Below are 21,984 nucleotides of genomic sequence, written 5' to 3'. Positions count from 1 at the left end.
GCTATGTAGGTGATAGGGTCAGGATGAGGGGCCTAATCAATGAAGACTCGTTATTTGGAAATATTGATGACTGTGACATTTCACAGAACATTCCACAATTTGGAATTATAAATTAGAACTGTGGAAATAGAGCTGGACACAGAGCTACTAAGAATTAACTAATTCTGTCATGTTCTTGTTGTGTTTTCTTAATTTCTGTTGTTTAAAAGCATTGAGTAATCAAGGAAGAAGAGTTAGGTTATAGCAACCATGACTTCTTACAATTTGCCTTTTCAGTTTGGTTTAATTCAATTAGCTTCTTTATTTTTAGTATGGTTAGGGCTGAGCCCCTTGCTGTGAGTCTGTGAAAACCCCACAGGGGGTTTTAAGTATCTCTTGGGGCTCTCTACTCTTTGCTTCTTAGTGAGTAGGCATGGAGAGCTTGTGGGTGGCTGTCCATACAAATAATGAGCATTCATATAGTAATGAGTAATAGTGATAGCAGGACTTAAAGTGGAGAGGGGAAGGAGAGAGGGGGAAGAAAGAAAGAAACTAAGTGCCAATAATGTTTCACATTGAGTGAAACCTCTAGAGTGAAAGGAAAACTTGGAAGATAAGGACTGCTGGTGTTGGTACTTGAGGATGGAGGACAGTAGTTTGTAAGTGATCCTGATCCCCAGCCTGAGGTGTAGGAGTCAGAGGCCTGCAGGGGAGGCAGCATTTTCAGGAAAGTCAGGTTTCCACAAGGAGGTGAAGAGAAGGTTCAGTGCCATTTTCCATAGAGCTAGCACTCCAGAGGGCAGTGGAGTGGAAGAGTTGTAGGAAGGGGAGTAATAGGTGGCTGGGCAAAGGAGAATAACAGCTGAGTAGGGGACAAGACAGACAAATGGATGGTCCCAGAGGGTTGTATATTTTATGAGTGGCGAGGAGGGTGGAAGTACGTTTTACTTCTCATAACCATTGGTTTTCCTCCTACCTCTTCCTGATGCTTTCTCATTTCGCACTGGCGGCATTTTTGGACTCATACTGTTACTTCCACTGCACTATTCCTCTACCTCATTGAACCTATCACCCAGTCCTTTTTCACCTCCCCCAGCTGCATTTCTTTCCCTATCTAGCATATGTTAAGCCCAACTCTCCTTTACCGATATCCTCAGCTCCTCGTATAGTTGGCTTTCCTGTTGTACCCAGCTGGCCAAGTCTGATATCTGGATGCACACTCACAGCCTTTATCCACACTGGAGATGATTTTTCATGTAGTTGGAAAGTTGTGGGTCATATTAACTTCCTAATCTGCAATCTCATCCTGGCTCTCAGTGCTGCCCAGCCCCTTCCCCCTTTCCTTAGGCAGCATTCTTTCTTCACAGTGGCTACTTCACTTTTCTAAGCCACCTCTGCTGCCCTACCCACACCTGTGCTCTGCAGATGGTCTTTCTGCATTCTTTTTTCTTTCTTTTTGCGGTACGTGAGCCTCTCACTGTTGTGGCCTCTCCCGTTGCGGAGCACAGTCTCCGGACGCACAGGCTCAGCGGCCATGGCTCACGGGCCCAGCTGCTCTGTGGCATGTGGGATCTTCCCAGACCGGGGCACGAACCCGTGTCCCCTGCATCGACAGGCGGACTCCCAACCACTGCACCACTAGGGAAGCCCCTTTCTGCATTCTTTACAGATCAAGATTACCTCAGCTTTCTGCCATCAAAGCTATCCTCTGCCTTTTTTTCTAAATATGGCCAGTAAAAATACTACATATACATACGCATCCCCCTCCCTCAAACCCATATTCCTCTCAGTACCGTCTATTGCCTTTTCCTCCATAGCCAGACTTCTTAAAATGTGTCTGCTTTTCCTTCCCTTCCATTCTTCTTCGACTTGCTTTGCTACATTAGCTTCAGCCCCATCATTCCTCTGAGGTTCCCCTGGCCAAGGTCATGTATGGTCATCCTTATCACCAATTCTAGTGGCCTCTACTTAGTTCCTCCTCTTACTGGGCCTCTGTATTAGGCATTGTTAAGCACTTCTTCCTAGAAATGCTCTTTTTATGGTGCCCTGGCTTCATATCTTCAGGTTTTCTTTCTCTGTCTCTTGCTGAACCTTGGTGAGCTCCTCTTCCTGTGCCCGTCCCTTAATTATTGGTGTTTATCAAGGTTCTCTTCTAAGCCCCCTTCACTCCTCTAGATGACCTTCATCTCCCCACCTGCTGGGAGGACTTATCAAATCTGTTATTTCCTCTCTAGACCTCTGACCTGAGCTTTAGAACAGTAGTACCTTCAACTGCCTATTGGACATCTCAAAAGCACATTATCACCCTAAGCAACCACCCTCACATGTTCATTGGTGCACTGAATGGCACTGTATCCAGTTACCTAAATCAGAAACCTAGGCATCGTTTTTACTTTGCCTGATTCCCAACATTACTCACCCTTTGTACTTAGAGAAACACAATATTTCTCCTTTTGTTTCTTTCCTAGTTCAGCCATAGTTGTTTCTCACCCAGGAAACTATAGCAGTCTAACTGGTCTCCTTGCCTCTAGTATTTCTTGCCCTGCTACTGGTTCCATTTCCATACTCCAAAAGGAAAAATTTCAAAATACAAAATCAGATCATGTCATTCCTCTGCTGAAATCCTTCATTGGCTTCCTACTTCTTAAGGTCAAGTCCAGACTCCTTACCTGTGATCTGACCTCTGCTGACTTTGCCAGCTCATTTCTCATTACTTTTTTTTTTTTACTACCATTATCCCAAATCTCACCAAACTTTTATACCCTCAAGGGCACACAGTGTTCCTTATGGTACTTCCCTTCACCTGTGCCTACTCTTCCCCGAGAGCTCAGTGTCCTTGATTATCCTCAAGTCCAGGAAACATTCCTTTTCTCTGTGCATCCAGGGCATTATTATTTACTTCCTTATCAGACTAGTTTTCAAGCCATAATGCAATGGACTGCTTTTTATTATCCCTGACTATATTGTAAGCTCGTTGAGGGTGGAAACTGCCTCCCTTGTTTATTCCCTGTAGTATTCCTGGCACTGAGCACAGTGCACAGCATATCATAAACAAATATTTATTTTAGAAACAAATAGATAAAGTAGACTGTTATAGCTGCGCAAAGCAAGGCTGCTCAAAATACTGAATATGGGCAAGTTGAAGGTTTGGGAAAAAGGGAGACTCAATTTGTATTCCTCCGTAGCAGTGCCGTAGGAGCCGTGTTCATGACGACAGTCTTAACTACAACATTTAAGTAGAAATTGGATAAAAGACTTGGCCGCAAGCAAAGTATTGGGGTCAGAGCAAGAATCTAGGTATACCAAATCCAGACTTAACCAACTGCACTTAAGTAACCACCCTAGCTTTAACAAAACTGGGTTTTGTCTGGTGGATGCCACCTTTTGTATGCTTGTAGGGTTCAGTACCACTGCCCACACCACGTAGAATCCTATCTAGATTATTTTTTAATACAGAAGGTTAACAAGCCTATGCAGACTGTAATACAATCTCAATCACCAGTTGTATCTAGAAGCCTTTTTAATCTTCTGTTTTCTCATATGTGCATCATTTTCAATGGAAGAAAAAGAGTAAAAATAATATTAGAGAATTGTAAAAAGAGACCCACAATCATATTCAAATTTGATTACTTTTCATAGCTTTTAACTAGCCCATACATATTTTTATCTTGTTATATGTAACTTTGTATGCTATACATACACTTTTCCCAAATTTCTACATAGCACTCCAGTGACTATCGTTTGACATCATGACACTTTGCTTATTTAAAGTTTTTGCTGTTAGGCTAAATTCTCAGAGATGGGATTATAGGGTCAGAGTGTAAAAATTGTAAGGCTTTTGCTTTGGGATTGTCCATGATTTTCCAAAAGGGTTATACTAGAAGTTGGCAGGAGTATGAAAGTACAAGGTGTCTTAATGACCTTGAAGCACTGAAGTGAGTGAGGTGAGAGGGGGAAGAGAAAGCTGTGTACATAAAATCTTATTTATATTGGTTTAGCTTTTATGATGTGTCACAAAGGATTTTTTTTTAAGTAGGGAGAAATAATTTTGTATCAGATGACAATATGTTCAATTAAAAATACCCTTTAAAGAGTAAATGAAAATTTGTACCTGTTGCGACTCTATTTATTCCATGTTAACTCCTAGATATTCTAAAATTCATCCTTTTAAGTCAGAACATTCAAGAGCTGAGTACATAGGTTGAATTTTAACCCTTTTTTTTTTTTTTGGCCCCAACCGGGGATTGAACCCACACCCTCAGCAGTGAAAGCTTGGAGTCCTAACCATTGGACTGCCAGGGAACTCCCTTGGGTCCGATTTTGTCAAATCTACATTCCTTAGGAGAAAATTGTTAAAATTCTTTAAAATTGAGATAAGATTGTTAAATCTTTCATAAGGCATCCCAGTATAAATATGATATTAATGATTCTATTATTTACTCCATTTGTGCCGTTGAACTTGCTTGCTTGCTTGCTTGCTTGCTGCATTGGGTCTTCGTTGCTGCGCGTGGGCTTTTCTCTAGTTGTGGCGAGTGGGGGCTACTCTTCGTTGCAGTGCACGGGCTTCTTATTGCAGTAGCTTCTCTTGTTGCGGAGCACGGGCTCTAGGTACGCGGGCTTCAGTAGTTGTGGCACACGGGCTCAGTAGTTGTGGCACACGGGCTCAGTAGTTGTGGCTTGCGGGCTCCAGAGCGCAGGCTCAGCAGTTGTGGCGCATGGGCTTAGTTGCTCCGCAGCATGTGGGATCTTCCTGGACCAGGGCTCGAACCCATATCCCCTGCATTGGCAGGCGGATTCCTAACCACTGTGCCACCAGGGAAGTCCCCTTTTGAGCTTTTCTGGTTTAGAATTTTGTTCTATTAAAATGATAAGCAGTAGAGAACCCCATTGACCTCTAAGTGGTGACAAACCTGTCATATGCAGGTCATTTAAAAGCAGACTAGATTTGAATGCAAAAAGCATTATAGAATGAAGTAGAGTATAATTACAGTTTATATATACCTATAGTTAGATATACATATTTGTCAGAGTACTCCAAAGTTTTTTCTCCTAAGGGATGCGAGTAGAAAGTGAGAGACTTGAAGTTCTTACTTTTATATACGTCCATGTTGTTTTCAGCATTCATTTAACAATGTGCATGTATTCCGTTTAATAATTTTTTTTTTTAACAGAACACTGCCCAGTTTCCTTGACATGGGTAACAATTTCGCTGAGGCAAGCTTTCATGAGGGGATTCTGTTTCAGTGATTAAACTGGGAGGAGAAATCTGTCAGTGAGTTGTTTCTGCTGCTTATAAGGAGTCAAAATGTAGTGCTTATTTTTTTCCCTTTCTCTCTCAGGTCATTTGGATCCAGGATTCCTAGCAAGTGACAAAACACCTGCTGGCAATGCACCACTCAATGAAGAAATTAATATTGCTTCTTCAGATAGTGAAGTGGAGATTGTGGGAGTTCAGGAACATGCAAGGTAGGATATTAATTGGAGAGAAGAAAATGGTATGGCATGCCATGGCATGGCTGGCATGAATGGTGGGGCTATTTCTCAAATTCCTGTGGTTTAAGAAATACATTTTGATTATAGACACGTATGAGCTTCAGAATGTGTTGCATATTGTCTTATATCAAGAACGTCTCGGTCACACATGTATGTGAAACAGAACTAATGTTTGTCTCTTATTTTTAACAAATGTCTAGGTGACTTGACTGAGTTTTCTGGTATGGCATAAGTATCACCGTACTCCCCCCCACCCCCAATCCATATTTTCTTGCCTTTCACTTTATCTTGAAATATATTGGAAGCAAATAATTGAGATATCTGTATTTGACATCATACCTCTTCCTAGAGCACCTCTTTTTTTTTTTAACATCTTTATTGGAGTATAATTGCTTTACGTTATTGTGTTAGTTTCTGCTGTATAACAAAGTGAATCAGCTATATGTATACATATATCCCCATATCCCCTCCCTCTTGCGTCTCCCTCCCACCCTCCCTATCCCACCCATCTAGGTGGTCACAAAGCATGAGCTGATCTCCCTGTGCTATGCGGCTGCTTCCCACTAGCTAGCTATTTTACATTTGGTAGTGTATATATGTCCATGCCACTCTCACTTCTTCCCAGCTTACCCTTCCCCCTCCCTGTGTCCTCAGGTCCATTCTCTACGTCTGCGTCTTTATTCCTGTTCTGCCCCTAGGTTCTACAGAACTATTTTCTGTTTTAGATTCCATATATATGTGTTAGCATACGATATTTGTTTTTCTCTTTCTGACTTACTTCACTCTGTGTGACAGACTCTAGGTCCATCCACCTCACTACAAATAACTCAATTTCGTTTCTTTTTATGGCTGAGTAATATTCCATTGTATATATGTGTCACATCCTCTTTATCCATTCATCTGTCGATGGACACTTAGGTTGCTTCCATGTCCTGGTAGAGCACCTCTCCTTATCTTTCATGAAAGGTTGCAAGTTACTTTGGTCAGTTCCTGATAGTGTATTTCTAGTGATGTTTGTGTGATTTAGGGAATCTTGTTCCTTAGGAATTAAAAAAAAAAAGCCACAAGACATCAAATTAGTGTACAGTATTATGGAAATAATTTTATAAGTTTTGTCATTCTTTAAGGTAGTGGTGAGCAGATTACAGCCCATGGGCCAGATCTGGCCTGCTGCCTGTTTTTATATGGACCTCAAGCTAAGAATGGTTTTTACATTTTTAAATGGGGGAAAAAAATCGAAAGAAGACATGTTTTGTGACATGAAAATTGTATGAAATTCAAATAGAATTTATTTATCCATAAATAAAGTTTTGTTGGAATAGAGCCATGTTTGTTCACTTACATATTGTCTATGGCTGTTTTGCACTCCAGTGGCAGAATTGAGACGTTTCATCAGACACCCTAGGGCCTGCCGAGCCAAAGATATTTACTGTCTAGCTCTTTGCAGGAAAACTTTACTGACTCTTGCTTTAAGATACAGTCCTAAGAATTAGTTGCAGCCCTCTCAGAGGTATACCTGAGGAACATTTAACACACACACATACATACACAACAAAATCTAGTCTTTGGAAAAATCTGTATTCTATGTAGAAATTTTCTCCTATGCCACAAGAGTTAAGTTGTGATTTCCTCAAGTAGGTATATAACATAGTATCTTACCTTATTTTTAGATCTGATTTTAATCTTTGGTTAGGAAGGTAATAAAACATTCACCAGCATTCTTCTGTTACTTATTTAAAAGGTGAATTTAGGAGTGGAGAGTGGGGGCAAAATAGACATGCACATAAATTGAGGATCCTTCTTCTAATGAGAACTGATTATACTTTCTGAAAGCATTTTTTAGTTAAACAATTGGGACTTTAAGTATGTAGATTTAAGTCATAATTTAACATGCCATCTCCCCAGAAGTGGCTAATTCTCTGTCAGAACTAGTATTGTCCCAGCACTTCATCCTCTATCCTATATTTATGCTCTACGTATGCCTGTATAGCTGCTTCCTTTTTTCTTTCTAAACGGTTATTTCCCCTATTCTGGTGGGAAAGAATTTTCATTCTTTAATCTTTCCTTTACCTCATTCTTTTTTCTCCTTTTTTCTGCCTTAGTCAAAAACTTTTTCCTATGAAGTTCTCTTTCATTTCCCCATCTGTTTCCTTCAAGCTGACTTATCCATGAGATGAAGAAGATAGAACTCTTGTTTTCTTCCTTTACTTCAGTATATGTTAGTCATTATTTTATTTCAGCATTATATAAGTATAGAAGACATTATTATATTTTTAAGCCCCATGCGAAGATCTTTGTAGAATATTACAGTATTTTTCATTTCAGACTGTGTACTATAAAACTTATTCTGCATATTGACTGATAGATTGATGTAGGTAAATTATCGTCAGTTGTGCCAGGAGCACATTATCCAGTTACCAACTTCCTCTTGACTTACTTTTCAAATTTTAATTCAGTGTTACTCATGTGTTCCTACTCAAGTAGGAAAGAATAGGTTATAACCTGTGCTGTCTTGTCTAATCTCTTACTCTGTTCTGAGACATATCAGTGATATGGTCCAGTTCTCTATTAACTCCTACTGACTCTCCCTTCTTTATTGTCTCCTTGTGCCTAGAAACGTTACAGAGTGAGCTACCCTTCTTTTCAGATTCTTTGTTAAACTTTCCTTCCGTAATGATATCTTGAGCTTCTTTTTCTACAAATATTTTTGTTATCTGGAGTTGAAATTACTATATTTCTATTAAAACTTGGAAATTTAAATTCCAAGTTTCTCTCACCTCCAGCACACACACATGCACACAGATTATCTCTAGTACACCCTTCTCTGAACTTGTTAAAGTCTTTTATCCAGATTGTCATTTTACCCTATAAACATCTTTGTTTCACTCTTAACTAAGTCAAGTGACTTTGGGTACATTTTAAATAACATGCTATAGCATTACTTTCAGGGACTTTTTCATACAGGTTCTGAAGCATAAAGATGTGTTTTTTTGGTTTTTTAAATTCTGATCCTTTAATTTGAATCCTGGAGAAATCATATCTTGGAGGTGACAGATCTATCTTGAAATCTCAGTGGTGGTTAATAACTGTCCATAAAATGGAATGTAGAGTTGACAAATTCTGTTGGAGTACTTTGAATGGACTCTTGTATCATTTTGAGGGGATCTTTTATTTTGGCCCTTGGGTCTAGGACTGAGTAGGATCTCACTGACTCTGCTGTATCTTTCTGAAAGATTTTTCAGCAGTTTCTTTAGAAGAAGCATGATAATCTTTCAAACATTGAGATTAAAAAGCTGAGAAGTGGGACTTCCCTGGTGGCGCAGTGGTTGGGAATCCGCCTGCCAATGCAGGGGACACGGGTTCGAGCCCTGGTCTGGGAAGATCCCGCGTGCTGCGGAGCAACTAAGCCCGTGTGCCACAACTACTGAGCCTGTGTGCCACAGCTACTGAGGCCTGCATGCCTAGAGCCCGTGCTCCGCAACAAGAGAGGCCACTGCAATGAGAAGTGCACCACAACAAAGAGTAGCCCCTGCTCACTGCAGCTAGAGGGCCCGCGCACAGCAGCAAAGACCCAAAGAATAAAAAAAAAAAAAAAGCTGAGAAGCAGGTTGGGGGGAGAGCCTTTCTTGTTGGTTGCTTCAGAATTTCCCCTTTAGCTGCCTGTATCTCATCTGGAATTTATTTCTTTTACAGGTCTAGGGTTGCAGTTATGAAGTATTGATGGGCTTCTGGCAGGGTTATCGCTTGGAAGAAGGTTTTAGGTTTTGATCCACATCTTTTTGTTCTAATTCGATTTGCATGCATAGATGTTTTGTTTGGATTTAGTTGTCCTGTTCTTATTTTTCCTTTTGGTATTCTACCTTGTGGGCTTTCTGAGAGCTTAAAAAAACTCAGACTTGGTTCTTGAGTTGTTCTTTTTGGGACTGTGGTTGCTCTGACTTGAGTTTGGGTGCCATTGTTCCATATTGGAAGCATTCCGGTTTGTTGACCTTTATATCAGTAATTCTAGTTGTGATGTGCCTCTTTTTTCTTTTCTTTTTTTTTTTTTGTTAAACAGTTGTTTTTCTTTTCTTGCATGCTAACATCTTCCCCTGCTCTTTTCTTTTAGATTTTGATATGTTCACTTAGCTTCTGTGTTTCTTCTAGTCATAGACTAGAAGGCATGCCTGCCTAACTAATGGTTGAATGCATCTTTTATGGCTGCCTTGGATTGCTGTGATGAACTCCTGTCATTACCTAGATGTCATTTCTAGGTGTTAATTTTTGGACAGTCCAGTTTCACAAGATGCTCTTTGCCAGTGAGATGGAGACTTTTCCATCATCTCTAGTTCTTCTGTGCCCACTTAATTTTGCCATAAGTTTTAACTTATGACCCTGTTGCTAATATTTTTCTTTATCCTTGTTCCATTTTCCTTCTTTTCTTCTGCAAGCTTCATTGGTAATTGCCCTAGGAAGATGAATGCATGTATCTTTATGTTATGGAACTGTGCTGAAACAGTTCTTTCAGTACCTGTTCTCTGAAGCTTTTATGAATAATCAGACCCTTACCTCCTTTCACATGGTCCTGTGGTCCATTGGTTAATGTTGGTTCACCCCTCTGCGGAAGAATTGCTGTGGGGAGTCTTTAGCGTTTAAGACTGATTGCTGCTTAGAACCAATTGCTAACATTAGCCCTAAAAAAAGCAAGGGAGGCAGATTAGCATTTTCCTGAAGCTACAAGGATTCACTCTACCTTCAGTTAGGAAAGATAAGTAGGAATGTTATCTAAGAGGTCACCTTGAGAATCTGTAAATGAGAGCAAAAATGATTAATTTTTAATGTTGTTTTCTTAGAATAGTAGGTTAACTGTATCAACAGCTGATCAACAGAGCCTGCCCTCTTTTTGTGTTTTTCTTCCTTTCTACTCTGAAGTCTCCTTTTTTTGGTTTTAGTATATGAAGAGCAGGAAATTATTCTATCAAAACTTATTGTTTATAAATAGTGGATTGGGGGGGGCGGTCTATGGAAGTGAGGCCTAAGCAGTTTTTCTTGGTTATAATACTCAAAATGGGACTCTAGTTGTGCACACCTATTGCCAGTCATATGCACATTAAATGCTTTGTGAGAAAAAAGCTTGTGTCTGTACTAGAATCTGATTGGACCAATTATAAAACAGCTGAGTATGTTCCCACCCCATATCTTTCATAATAGAAAAAGGATATGTGATAATACATGAAACTGTTCTTTGTTAGTTGCCTTAACAAAATTTTGAGCCTCTCACATCCTTCTTTAGAGGGCATCTCTGTAGGGCTTATAACAATTGTTGTAGTCGCATTTCCTCCTGAAATTTTTTCCCCCTCTGCATCTGGTATAAGTTATACCATCTTATAAAACAGGGCTCAACCTTTTTTCCCCTGTACTTAAAAAAAAATGTGTTAAAAGCCTTGTTCTGTCCTCATCCATCTCCTAGCTACCATTTTATTCAAGGTGGCTGAAGTCATTAAATCATAAAAAAAATTTTGAATGTTTTATTGGCTTATAACACACACAGAAAAGTAATAAGTGTATGCTTTAGCTTTTGTACCCATACCCAAGTAACCAGCTCTCAGATTAAGAAACAGAAGTCCTCTTGGCTCCACCTCGCCCTCTGTAACCACTATCCTGACTTCTAACAGGATAGGTTTGCCTGTATTCAGAATCTTATTAACATTCCTGACAGATGCCCCAGCAACTGCTTGAATGTTTAAAAGGCAGATTTTCTATTTTGTAGTGGCTGTAATTGTTGTGTAGTAATGATCATCCAAAAGTTGCCTTCTAGAAACTGATTCATGGTTGTTATTCTGCTCTCAAGATCTCTGTACTGGTGAAGGAGCTGCCTTCCATGATGATTCTCACTTCTTTGGCAATTGCCCTTCCAGTTGCAGTTAATAGGAGACAGGAAAGCTTTTGACCAAAGATAGGATCATCACATTCTCCAGAGAATCTAAAATTTTGAAGAGAAACAAACTAAGGATTGGGGCTTCAGTCAAATGAGTGAGGCCAAGTTGTTCCAGCATCATTAGGTTCTTTGAGGTACTCAAGTAAAGGTGCTTTTCCAGTAAATTTTCTTTTTTGCTTAAAGTAGCCCAATTTGGTTTCCAGTAACTGGAACTATTTATAACCTCTTTCAACCATTCCTCATTAGTAAATACCATCTCTAAACCTCTTACTCTCCTACTCTGGACACTTTCTAGAATCTGCTTTGCTCTTTATTGTATTACCCCCAGGGGCTAGGCAGTTCCCCTTACAATCAAACATATAGTGTATAGTAAGTACTTCGGAAGCAGTCTGAGAAAGATAGAGTTGGAAATAAACTCCCCAGTGGAGACCTGATTTTGTTCTGGTTCCATGCTTTACTTTCTTAAGACCCTGGGCAGTTGTCTTTTGGTTTTGGTTTTCTCTTCTGTAAAATGGGAAGATTGGATTAGATCCCTTTTAAAGCCACTACCTGATGTCCTGATGTTACATTGTATGATTACTTAAGGAGCAGTGCAGAGTAACAATTGGGACTAAATACTGCTTTTATTTCAGAGTTATTTCTAGGAATTCTGTCAATGATTACATTGACTTTTTTTGGTAGTCATTCATTCCCTGATTTTTCTAAGTTTCTAACCAACTTTACTTCAATTACTACTTGACAGATGAGCTTTTGAACTGTTGAAGAGCTTTATATTTTTAAATTGGTGGTCTGGGCCTGTCTTTGCACTCTGCTGACTCTTGCCTTGTTTTGCCTTACTGAATTTAATACACACATTTGTAAAGCAACAACATGATGTGGAAAGCATTGGACCAGAAATCAGACTTGGCCTGAAGTTCCTTTGCCTATACTTTCAAACAGTATGACCCTGGGCAAGTCATGTAACCTCTTTAACCCTCAGTTTCCCTGTCAGAGTATGGATAAGAACTTCCACATCTACCTCATAGGTCTGTCGGGCGTGTCAGATGAGGAGAAACTCCTTAATAATCTTAGTATTCTGTTGTCATCAGTCATCAAAACCGTTACTTTAAAATGTTGGATGGGGCTTCCCTGGTGGCGCAGTGGTTGAGAGTCCGCCTGCCGATGCAGGGGACACGGGTTCGTGCCCCGGTCTGGGAAGATCCCACTTGCCGCAGAGCGGCTAGGCCCGTGAGCCATGGCCGCTGAGCCTGTGCGTCCGGAGCCTGTGCTCCGCAACGGGAGAGGCCACAACAGTGAGAGGCCCGCGTACCACAAAAAAAATAAAAATTAAAAAAATAAAATGTTGGATGGACTCCTTTGGCTGACGTTTTTCCGTGACTACTCGGTCATTTAATCTGGGTGTATTTAAGGGGTGGACAGATTTGGATTAGACTTTGGACTTGTTTTTCTTTTTTTTTTAAAGGTTTAATTTTATTTATTTTTGGCTGCGTTGGGTGTTTGTTGCTGCGCTCGGGCTTTCTTTAGTTGAGGCGAGCGGGGGCTACTCTTCGTTGTGGTGCACAGGCTTCTCATTGCAGTGGCTTTTCTTGTTGCAGAGCATGGGCTCTAGGCACATGGGCTTCAGTAGTTACAGCACACGGGCTCAGTAATCGTGGCACACAGGCTCTAGAGTGCAGGCTCAGTAGTTGTGGTGCACTGGCTTAGTTGCTCCGTGGCATGTGGGACCTTCCTGGACCAGGGATCGAACCCGTGTCCCTTGCATTGGCAGGCAGATTCTTATCCACTGCACCACCGGGGAAGTCCCTGTGTATCTTATTTTAATGCTTTTTACTAGCTAATCTTTGAAAATATGGTCGCCTCTGGGTTAGTAGCTACTCTTAGCCCATTTCTGAAAAGATGATGGCCCTCTGGTACTGTAACAAATCTGCAGTCTACCCCTACTCTGGCCTCAAGGGATCTGTTTTTCGGCACCTCTCTTGGTAAGGGAGTCATTTTCAGGCTAGCCTTTGTAGGAGCAGGGCCTCTTTCCATAAGCCTAAGGGTCCTTAAGGGCAGTTCTGCAGCTAAACCTTGTCTGTTGTTACTCTAATGTTTTCTTTTGAACCTATAGGTTCAGGTAGCGTGGGGTCGAAGCTGGAGTTCTTAAGTGATTCAGCATCACTCATCGTATACATGTTGTCAGAACAGCTGCTCACGATCCATTGTAGTAGTTTGTGTGATTAGAATCATGCCACTTGTCACCTCTCACATATGCTGCAGGGAGACAGGTCTATAATTTACATGTGTGGACCTCAGGAGCAGTGATAGCTTGAGCTGCCTGCCTTCCTCTCATATGAATCAAAACTTACTCAGTGGTTCATCCTGGAGGTTCACAGTTCTATCATTTGACTGGAATGTGGAATTCAATATGTAGGTATTTCTGAAACAGTTCTCTCCCGAACAGTGAACTCATGAGATTTGTCAGCAAGGCAGTTCTGTCCCTCTTATAAGATACTTTTAGAGAATCTAAACTGAGTACTTCAGCCTTGTTATTTTCACTGAAGCATAAGTGGTTGTGATGAACTAGCCAGGTGTTTCTCTTGTCACCTTCAGGTTGAGGGAAATTGATCTTTAACTCATGACCTAGTACTTAAAGATGTTTAGACATCTAATCTGTAAAAGGGGTATTACTACTTCTGTTTTTGTAAGTACTATTAACAAATATGGCACAGAACTTACTTCAAGAACAAGTTTCACTTGTATTTCTTACTGTTTCATTAGCTCAGACTAAGATTGTCTGGGCATCTTAATTTTGCTCAGGATTTATATGCTGCCCTATCCTGAAGACCTCAGGGGCTTAAATTTAAGCCTCAGGGGCTTAAATGAATTCAGAGAAGCATCATCTTATCCATTTTCAGTACAGATCTAGACGTAACTCAGGACTTTGTGGCTGAGACAAAAATCTTGGCATTTTTAAGGCTAAACTGAGAGAGGTGGGGAGACAGACAGACATGGAGGGAAGGAGGAAAAGGGGGAGGGATATTGGTTATGGGTTTGATGAACTTGCATAGTAGGTTTATCTTAGTAAAAGTATTGGTCAATACAACTGAAGCCATTTTGCCTTCTGTAGGATTAACCATGCTTTTGCTCTTCATTTCAATTTCAGGTGTGTTCATCCTCGAGGAGGTGTGATTCAGAGTGTTTCTTCATGGAAGCACGGCTCTGGCACGCAGTATGTCAGCACCCGGCAAACACAGTCATGGACTGCTGTGACTCCCCAGCAGACTTGGGCGTCACCTGCAGAAGTTGTTGACCTTACATTGGATGAGGATAGCAGACGTAAATACCTACTGTAATGCAATGTCACTGTGTTTCCTCTGCACTGTTCCCTTCCACTTACTCCTCCTCCTCTTTGTGACATGGAAGTTCATTGTCATAGCTTCAGCTTCAGAAGCTGTTTGTGGCATTTGTATAATTGAAACTCATGGAAAATTGCCCCCTTCCCTTTTTTTTTTTTTTAAATTAAAAGAAGTCACTTAGGAAAGTAACTTATCACAGAGAAAAGAATTTCTTCTTTCCCTCAGTAGGAATCTGAGAATGATGAATTTTATTAGACAACTTCATTTTACTTGGTGACTTTCAATCTTAGGAAACTGCCTTCCTTTTAGAATGATATTTTAATTACCAGGTGAAATGGATTTCAGTTTTTGAATCTTGTATTTATTTTTCTGTGTAATAAAATTAATATGTAGACTTGACCACTGTCAGCCCACCCATTGGCACTCCTACCTTAGGGCATTTGCACACATATTAGTCAGTTCCTTTTTGGCACCTAGTAGGGCATGTGCATTGAAAACCTGTCCTTAAAAATAGAAGACAGAAGTGTTACTTTTCTTTTAGCTTAAGTCTTCTGCCTTCTTTCCTGACTTTGCTCCTGGCTGAATTCCCACAACACAAACAATTGACATGACCCTTTGTGTTTATAAATACTGCTAAGGTGACTTAGTTGATCTCCTTGTTGCAATAATTCATAACTCTGGAAAATATCTCCTTGTGAGGCAGAGGCATTTCAGATAGATACCCCACCATGAGGTTTGGGCATCTGAGGAGAGTATTGAGAGATCCCTTTTCTCCCCCTGGTTTGTTCAAATAATGGGAGAAACATAGAACCTGTTACTTAGGTAGAATATGAAAAGTTGTGTGACTTCTAAGGCTTTGGGCACTTGAAAAATCTGAGAGGGCAGTGCCGCCTTCTGTAGCTGGTCTCTCTGTAAAGGATGTAATGACAACTGTTTGATACTTGAGCTGAAGTTGACCTGTTGCTATATTTGAGTATTTTTCTCCTCTACCTTCTAAAAGTGGAAAATTCAAAATACATCATAAGAAACCAGATGCAAAACACATTAATGGCCCTGTAGGTTTTATAGTATCTAACAGGAATGACAAAGGGTAGTAGGAGCATCAGGGAATTCAGGAAATGCCGGTGTTGGAGTTTTGTGGCATTAGTTACTACGTTTTTTACTATAACATTGTAGTTACTAGTGAATTATTTTACAAGCAATACCTAGAATTAGAACACTATGTACTGTGCACAGGGAGGAGTGAAGTAATGCTGGCTTAGAAGACCTCACCGTTTGTTTTTCCACAGTTTTTGTCTGCTTTTTTGTTTGCTTTTGTTTCCATTTTTACCATATAATGGGGCTCTAGCCCTTTGCCTCCCTTCCCAAATGCCTTGGTGGCTCTTCCTTATCATACGAGCATGAGAACTACCATTTTCAGTTTCCACTCAGCGGACACACATTTATACCAAGTGCCTGTTCTGCCTAAGGCGCTGTGGTGGTGCTGTGGGGCTGCTGCGGAGAACAGGACACCCACCGCATGTGCGTGCGTCCGGCTGCCTGGCTCCAGCTGCCTGGCCTTGTCTCCTGTGTGTGTAAAGACTCGCTTATTTCTTTACCCTTCTTCCTGCTGCTTTAGTTCGTCCATACACCTCTTCCATGGGAGTGTATTTAAGCATGTGTTCTTTCACCTTCTCTGATAACATCGCACTTGATCTGGCCTCTGTTCTTCATCAACTTTTTATTTTCCTATCATTCTACTTTTAATAGATCAGGCTTTTAAAGAGATCTTGACTCTCCAGTTTTAGCACCTCATGTCTCAAGTCTCTCATGTGGCCACAATTCTAGACAAAAACCAAAGACCCAGAGGCCAGAGCGAAATAGGACCTTCTGCAGATTCACTACTGGTGTATCCTTGGACCTTCACATTTTACTTTAGAATTAATTTATTGAATTTTACTGTTACACGTTGTTTTTGACTTGAATTAAAATGCTAGACAGAGCAGAAATGTACAATTTCTGGTCTATATTTTCCAGGAAAATCATTGGGGAAAGAATAGAGTGGATTCTATGACTTGAAGTTTTTGCAGCTTATTTTCCCCCCACTATCAGGGCAGAGCCCCATTTTAAAGAACATTTTTGCATTACCTGTTCTTACGTTAGCAGTATGTTTTGTCCAATTCCGTATAGCAGGGGATTTCCCAGGGCATATTTTCTTTAGTCCCTAACAGTCATCCTCTAACGAGAATTCTTTGGGTGTGCTGTGTGCACTGTGGGTTGGGAGTGGAGAGCGGAGTTGTAACCAAGCTCTTTTCTGGCCTTTTGCTTTTATATTGGGTTACACTTTGCCCTCACCTGTCCCTTTTCCAGCACCCTATCTGGCTTGATGCACCAGAACAAAAATTAATATGCAAAAAGCGGGGAGGGGAAGGGATGGTAGAGATAGCTTTTCTCCCTACTAGGTTGGGACTTTTCCACCTACTAACTAACTATAGAGAGACTGTGTTTCAACTCTTCTTTCATTGCCAGATCCAGGAGAGTAGGGATGTAGTTTCTGGCAAGGTATTAATGATAAAATTCTGTGGTAACAGTGAGAGGCCCACGTACCGCAAAAAAAAAAAAAAAAATTCTGTGGTAAATTTAAAATTCTGACATTTAAAATTTCTTTTAAGGGGGTCTTTTTTAACCAAAGTTTTGCATTTGGTACCATAGACACTTTATGCTTCACCGTCTCTTCAAAGTAATATCTCCACTAAAATGGTATACTTGGGTCGCAGATTGGTTTTTGGCACTAACTTGGTTAAGTGCCCCCCTTCCCCCAATTGGAAACCACAGAGCGGTAACTTAGCTATTGCATCAGTACAGCAATATTGATACGTAGCTATTGCTCGCCAGTAGTTGTCTCTTCATTTTGATGGAAGAGGCCGGACTGAATGGACTCCATTATTCGTAACAATTGAGCATCACATAAATTCTGCTTTTATTATTATCAATTGTGAATATGAACCATCTGATTTGCTAATTTAGTCAATTGTTCATTGTTACTTTTAGCAGATTAGCACCATAGGCAATTTAAAAATGAATTTGTTGCCTGCATTTTATACTGTGTCACAAGGCTTTTGAAAAAGCTGGGGACACAGTATTGTCTTTCAGTTTAAAGGTTTTTTTTTTTAAAGGCAAAGAGCTCCCCTCCATCCCTGTTTTTCAGTATGTGTATGATGTGACTTCCATGTATATATAAAAATGATTGCGCCCTAACCAAACTTCCTCAGATTGTGCACTGTTTGTTTAAAATAATCACGTATTTTAGTCCAATGCTGTTGTATTTTTTCATTTTATTTAAAACACTACGTACTTCTTATTCTTTTAACAAGTTTTAAAGGGTAGTGATCTTAAAAAAAAAATCACTGGATAACTAGGAAATATTTTTGTTGTTTAAAGAGTACAAAGGTCGTTGAAGCCTTTTGCTCCTCTTACCGTGAAAATGAAATGTTAGCCATTGTATGGCTAGGAACCAATGCACTTGGTGGTTAACAGATCTGCTGTTGCTGGAGTGTGAGCGTGGACTTGATGCAGTGACGACAAATCATTGCTTAGAATTAATGTTTTAAAATGTGTGACTCTAGTTTTTAAAACAAAATTTGGTTCTTCTTTTCATTATTTAGTTTTTGTTTCCATTTAGTATTTAATGGTCTTTGGAGAAAAAAAATAATAAAACAGAGTGTTATATATATATTTTTTGGTGCAAGATAAGATTTTCTGTTTTTTGAAATAAGTCTGTAGCATAAAGGTTAAACTATTTTAAGACAAAATAAAATAGAGTGTATTTAAACAAAGATAATTTCTGAGGATTTTTTTTTTCCATCTGCTTCAGTTAATTAGATGGTGCCTGGAGCAGCTCCCAAGTTAGCTTTTGGATGTGAAAGTGAATTATATTTTGTTATCAGATCTTATTGTTAAAGTTGCCTGATTTTTTCCAAGCAACAGCTGTATCCTACTCCTAGAATGTTTTGCAGGTGGCCTTTGGTGTGTTAGATTTAGATAAAAATAGTTTTGCATTAGCTTTCCTGTAGCCCCCACTTCCCTTTCCAGTTAGAACCAGTGAGATTTCAAAGCTGGCGAAAGGCTCCCTAGTGCTAGGCCCCTTTGCTCCTGGGAACAAAACTCAGCTGACAGTTACTTCCCAGAGACCAACGTGCCAGGGTAAGATGCTGTGACTGTGTGCACTTTGCTCGTGGTTGAAGCAAATACAGGGTGTTTCAAAAATAGCCCAAAGAACTTTCCTCCTAATTTGGTTCTATTTTCAGGGTTAAAATATTTGGTTATCAAAATGAAAGGAACTACTTACTGCGTTAACATCTCATGACTTTTGTAACTTACTTCATGTAAAGGAGAATGAGGAACCAGACAGAGTAAAGCCTGTGTTTATTAAAATAATCACTCCTGGATTCCTTTATGTTCATCAAATTTTTAGTCCTACCTGCACTGGAAAAAGATCTGTTAACAGTTAGGAAGTACACTGTTAACAGTTAGGAAGTGTTTTTAGTTTTGGGAAATGGTTCTTTTATACTACTTTGTATCTGAGACCTAGACATGTTAGTGCCTATGAGAAACTTCTTTTCTTGGGCTCTAGAAGAAAATTTTTTGCTTAGGGTCTTGTTTTTGAACGCTTTTGCCCTTGGACGCTGCTTTTGAAGAATAGACAAAGCATGAGTAAGTAAAATAATCTGTGGCTAGTACTTAATCTCATTCTGGCTTCCTCTTTCTATTCTTTGCTGGCTTTTGGCCTTGCCTTCCCTTGTTTGTATGTTTTTCACAGTAGATGACAGCTATTTATAACGTTAGTCCAAACAGAAAAATTACATAAATCTTTACAAAATACATAAACGTCTCTTCAGCTCCAATTTTGCAATTGAAGTAAGGTGAATTTCTTCTAGGTTTAGGTTTTGTTTTAACCATTTTGCTGATCTATGGAGTGATCCTGCTAGGTCACTGGTAGGTATGATTTTCTTTACTTTCTTGACTCCGTGTTTGAGAGCAGTGATTTACAGAATTAGAGAAGTTCCTGGGCTATACAGTGGAGCTTTGGCTGGGAGAATATGCCTGGAGCAAAAGAAGGCAGTGTCAAATATTGGAAGGAGCAATGCGCTCAGAAAAAGATGCAGGTGATGGTCATGAACATGATAGTGATGTGGCAAGAGCATCCATTAGCCCAACAGAGGTTGTAACACTGCTGGCTCAATTCAACTGCCATTGCGCTACTTTGCGGGTAGCATGCCTTCTAGATGGAGATGGCTTTAGGCAAGGATCCCTTTGTGTGATGAGGATTCACCATTTCTTTCTTTCCTTTCTGCCAAGCCTTGAGATCTCATTTGGTAGGTGGATGTTAGTAAAGGATGAGAGCGAGTGCTGGCAGTGAAGTCAACCCTCAGAAAGAAGGTGGTGGCAGCAGCTTGTGTGATCTGCTCATAGATCCTGGCCTTCAGGGTGGGAACACCTCTTGGTTGTAAATTCTGTTGATCTAACTTCTTACTCTTTGGTAAAGGAAACTATTTGGTACCAGTTTTTTCGTTTGTGCTTTGATAATTGACACCTCGAAGGAGTCATTTCTGTTTCCTTTCCGTGGCTGCTCTGTCCTAAGAGTGGGAGGGTGAAGTGTTGTGCACCATTGAGCCCTCACTCTTGTGCTTGAGTCTAAAGCAAGCAAGTGTGACTTTAGGATGGATCTTGGCACCTGCAACAGGAGGGAAATCAGACCAGAGGGTAGAGGGACTGATGTTTAAAAAGCCTGTACCAGAGAGCAGGAGACTCCAGAGAAAGACTGTCTGACCGCTAAGGGATTTGATTTCTACGCCTTAAAATGGAGAATTTCTAAGATTTATTTTCTGAGACTGAAAGACAGGACTGTGTTATTTTAGGGAATAATTCATTGTTCTGCAGAGCCGTCGCTTTTCAGGCAGGAATTGAGGAGAGTGGCTTACTCCAGAAAGCTGTTTAAAGAACTACAGTTCTATCATCTCACTTAAGTTTTGGAAGGCGTTGGATGACTAACGCCCACAAAACCTTGAATTTCTACAAATTCTTTACTTTCAAAGTTTTAAAAGAATATGTATTTCAGAATTTTCACATGGGGGTAAGAAGTGGTACAGATTGTTATCCTGATTTTGCAGATTGGAAGACTGAGAACAGAAGAATAACATATCCAGATTTACATAGCTCAACTTAGCAAGAGTAGATTTTTTCTGTGGTCCAAATTAGGACTTTTTAGCTTTAAGAAAAACAAAGCCTCTTTTTTCCACCTGGTTTTTCCTTCATTGTTGTTGCTGCTGATTCTACTTTGTTCTGGCCTGAGAAGAATTGGAAGAAGTCTTCCTGAGAAGGTAATGTTTGATTGGTTCCCTTTTTTCTTGGGCAAGTGGTCACAGATTTAAACATCAGAACCACACACCTGCATATGCCTCTCAACTCAAGCTCAGGAATGGCCTTGGAAGCTTTTCCCATAGATAGATTCCCTGTCTCGATTCCCTGTCTCATAGTTTATGGAACAGGAAAATGTGGATGGTCAGTAAACATAAAAAAGATGCTCAGGCTCACTACTAATTATGGAAATACAAACTTACATTACAGGACACCATTTCACATAGGCAGAATCAGATAAGAATACATTTAAATCCAGTAAGGAGGCAGGACATTGGCAATTCACTTGTCTTCTTGTATGAGCATAATTTGCTACAATTATTTTGGAAAACAGTGGAATTGTCTAGTAAAAAGCTGAATATGTGCATACCTCAAGCTATGGACTGAAGGTTTGGGTTTCCCCTCCCTCCCATTCATATATTGAAACTCTACTCCCCAGTGTGATGTTATTTGGAGGTAAGGCCCTTGGGAGGTAATTAAGTTTATATGAGATCCTAAGGGCAGAGCCCCCATGATGGGATTAGCGCTCTTATTAGAAGAAGAGGAGACATGTAAGACACAGTAAGAAGGCAGCTGTCTGCTAGCCAGAAAGAGGGCTCTCATCCAAATCAGACCATGCTGGCACCCTGATCTTGGACTTGCAGCCTCCAGAACTGTGAGGAAAAAAAAAAAAGCCTGTTGTTTAAGCCACCTACTCTGTAGTATTTTGTTGTGGCAGCCGGAGCTGACTAAGACACCCATGACCCAGTAGTTACACTATCTGGGATGATACCCGTGAGCAACTTTTAAATTGTTGTGGTAGCCTAGGTAGGGAAGTCATGAAATCAGTTCAGTGTCTGTAAACCATCTTTTGTTTATTTA

The 21,984-nt window shown here is 40.2% G+C and overlaps 1 protein-coding gene across 3 annotated transcripts in view; it reads left to right on the top strand.

The window, feature by feature from the left end:
• CUNH18orf25 (chromosome unknown C18orf25 homolog) overlaps positions 1-21,813 on the top strand; it is an 81,136-nt gene extending 59,323 nt beyond the window's left edge. For all 3 annotated transcript variants that reach the window (XM_029227146.1, XM_029227156.1, XM_029227141.1), the window contains 2 exons: positions 5,319-5,445; positions 14,535-21,813. In XM_029227146.1, coding sequence (XP_029082979.1) covers positions 5,319-5,445; positions 14,535-14,724 — 317 coding nt within the window. In that variant the 3' untranslated portion in view covers positions 14,725-21,813. The remainder of the gene's footprint in view (positions 1-5,318; positions 5,446-14,534) is intronic.
• Positions 21,814-21,984: the final 171 nt, after the last annotated feature.

This window comes from Monodon monoceros, unplaced genomic scaffold, assembly GCF_005190385.1.
Source record: "Monodon monoceros isolate NGI ecotype Baffin Bay Population unplaced genomic scaffold, NGI_Narwhal_1 Super_Scaffold_1, whole genome shotgun sequence".
NCBI classification, from domain to species: Eukaryota; Metazoa; Chordata; class Mammalia; order Artiodactyla; family Monodontidae; genus Monodon; species Monodon monoceros.
This window is presented reverse-complemented; position numbering and strand designations above follow the sequence as displayed.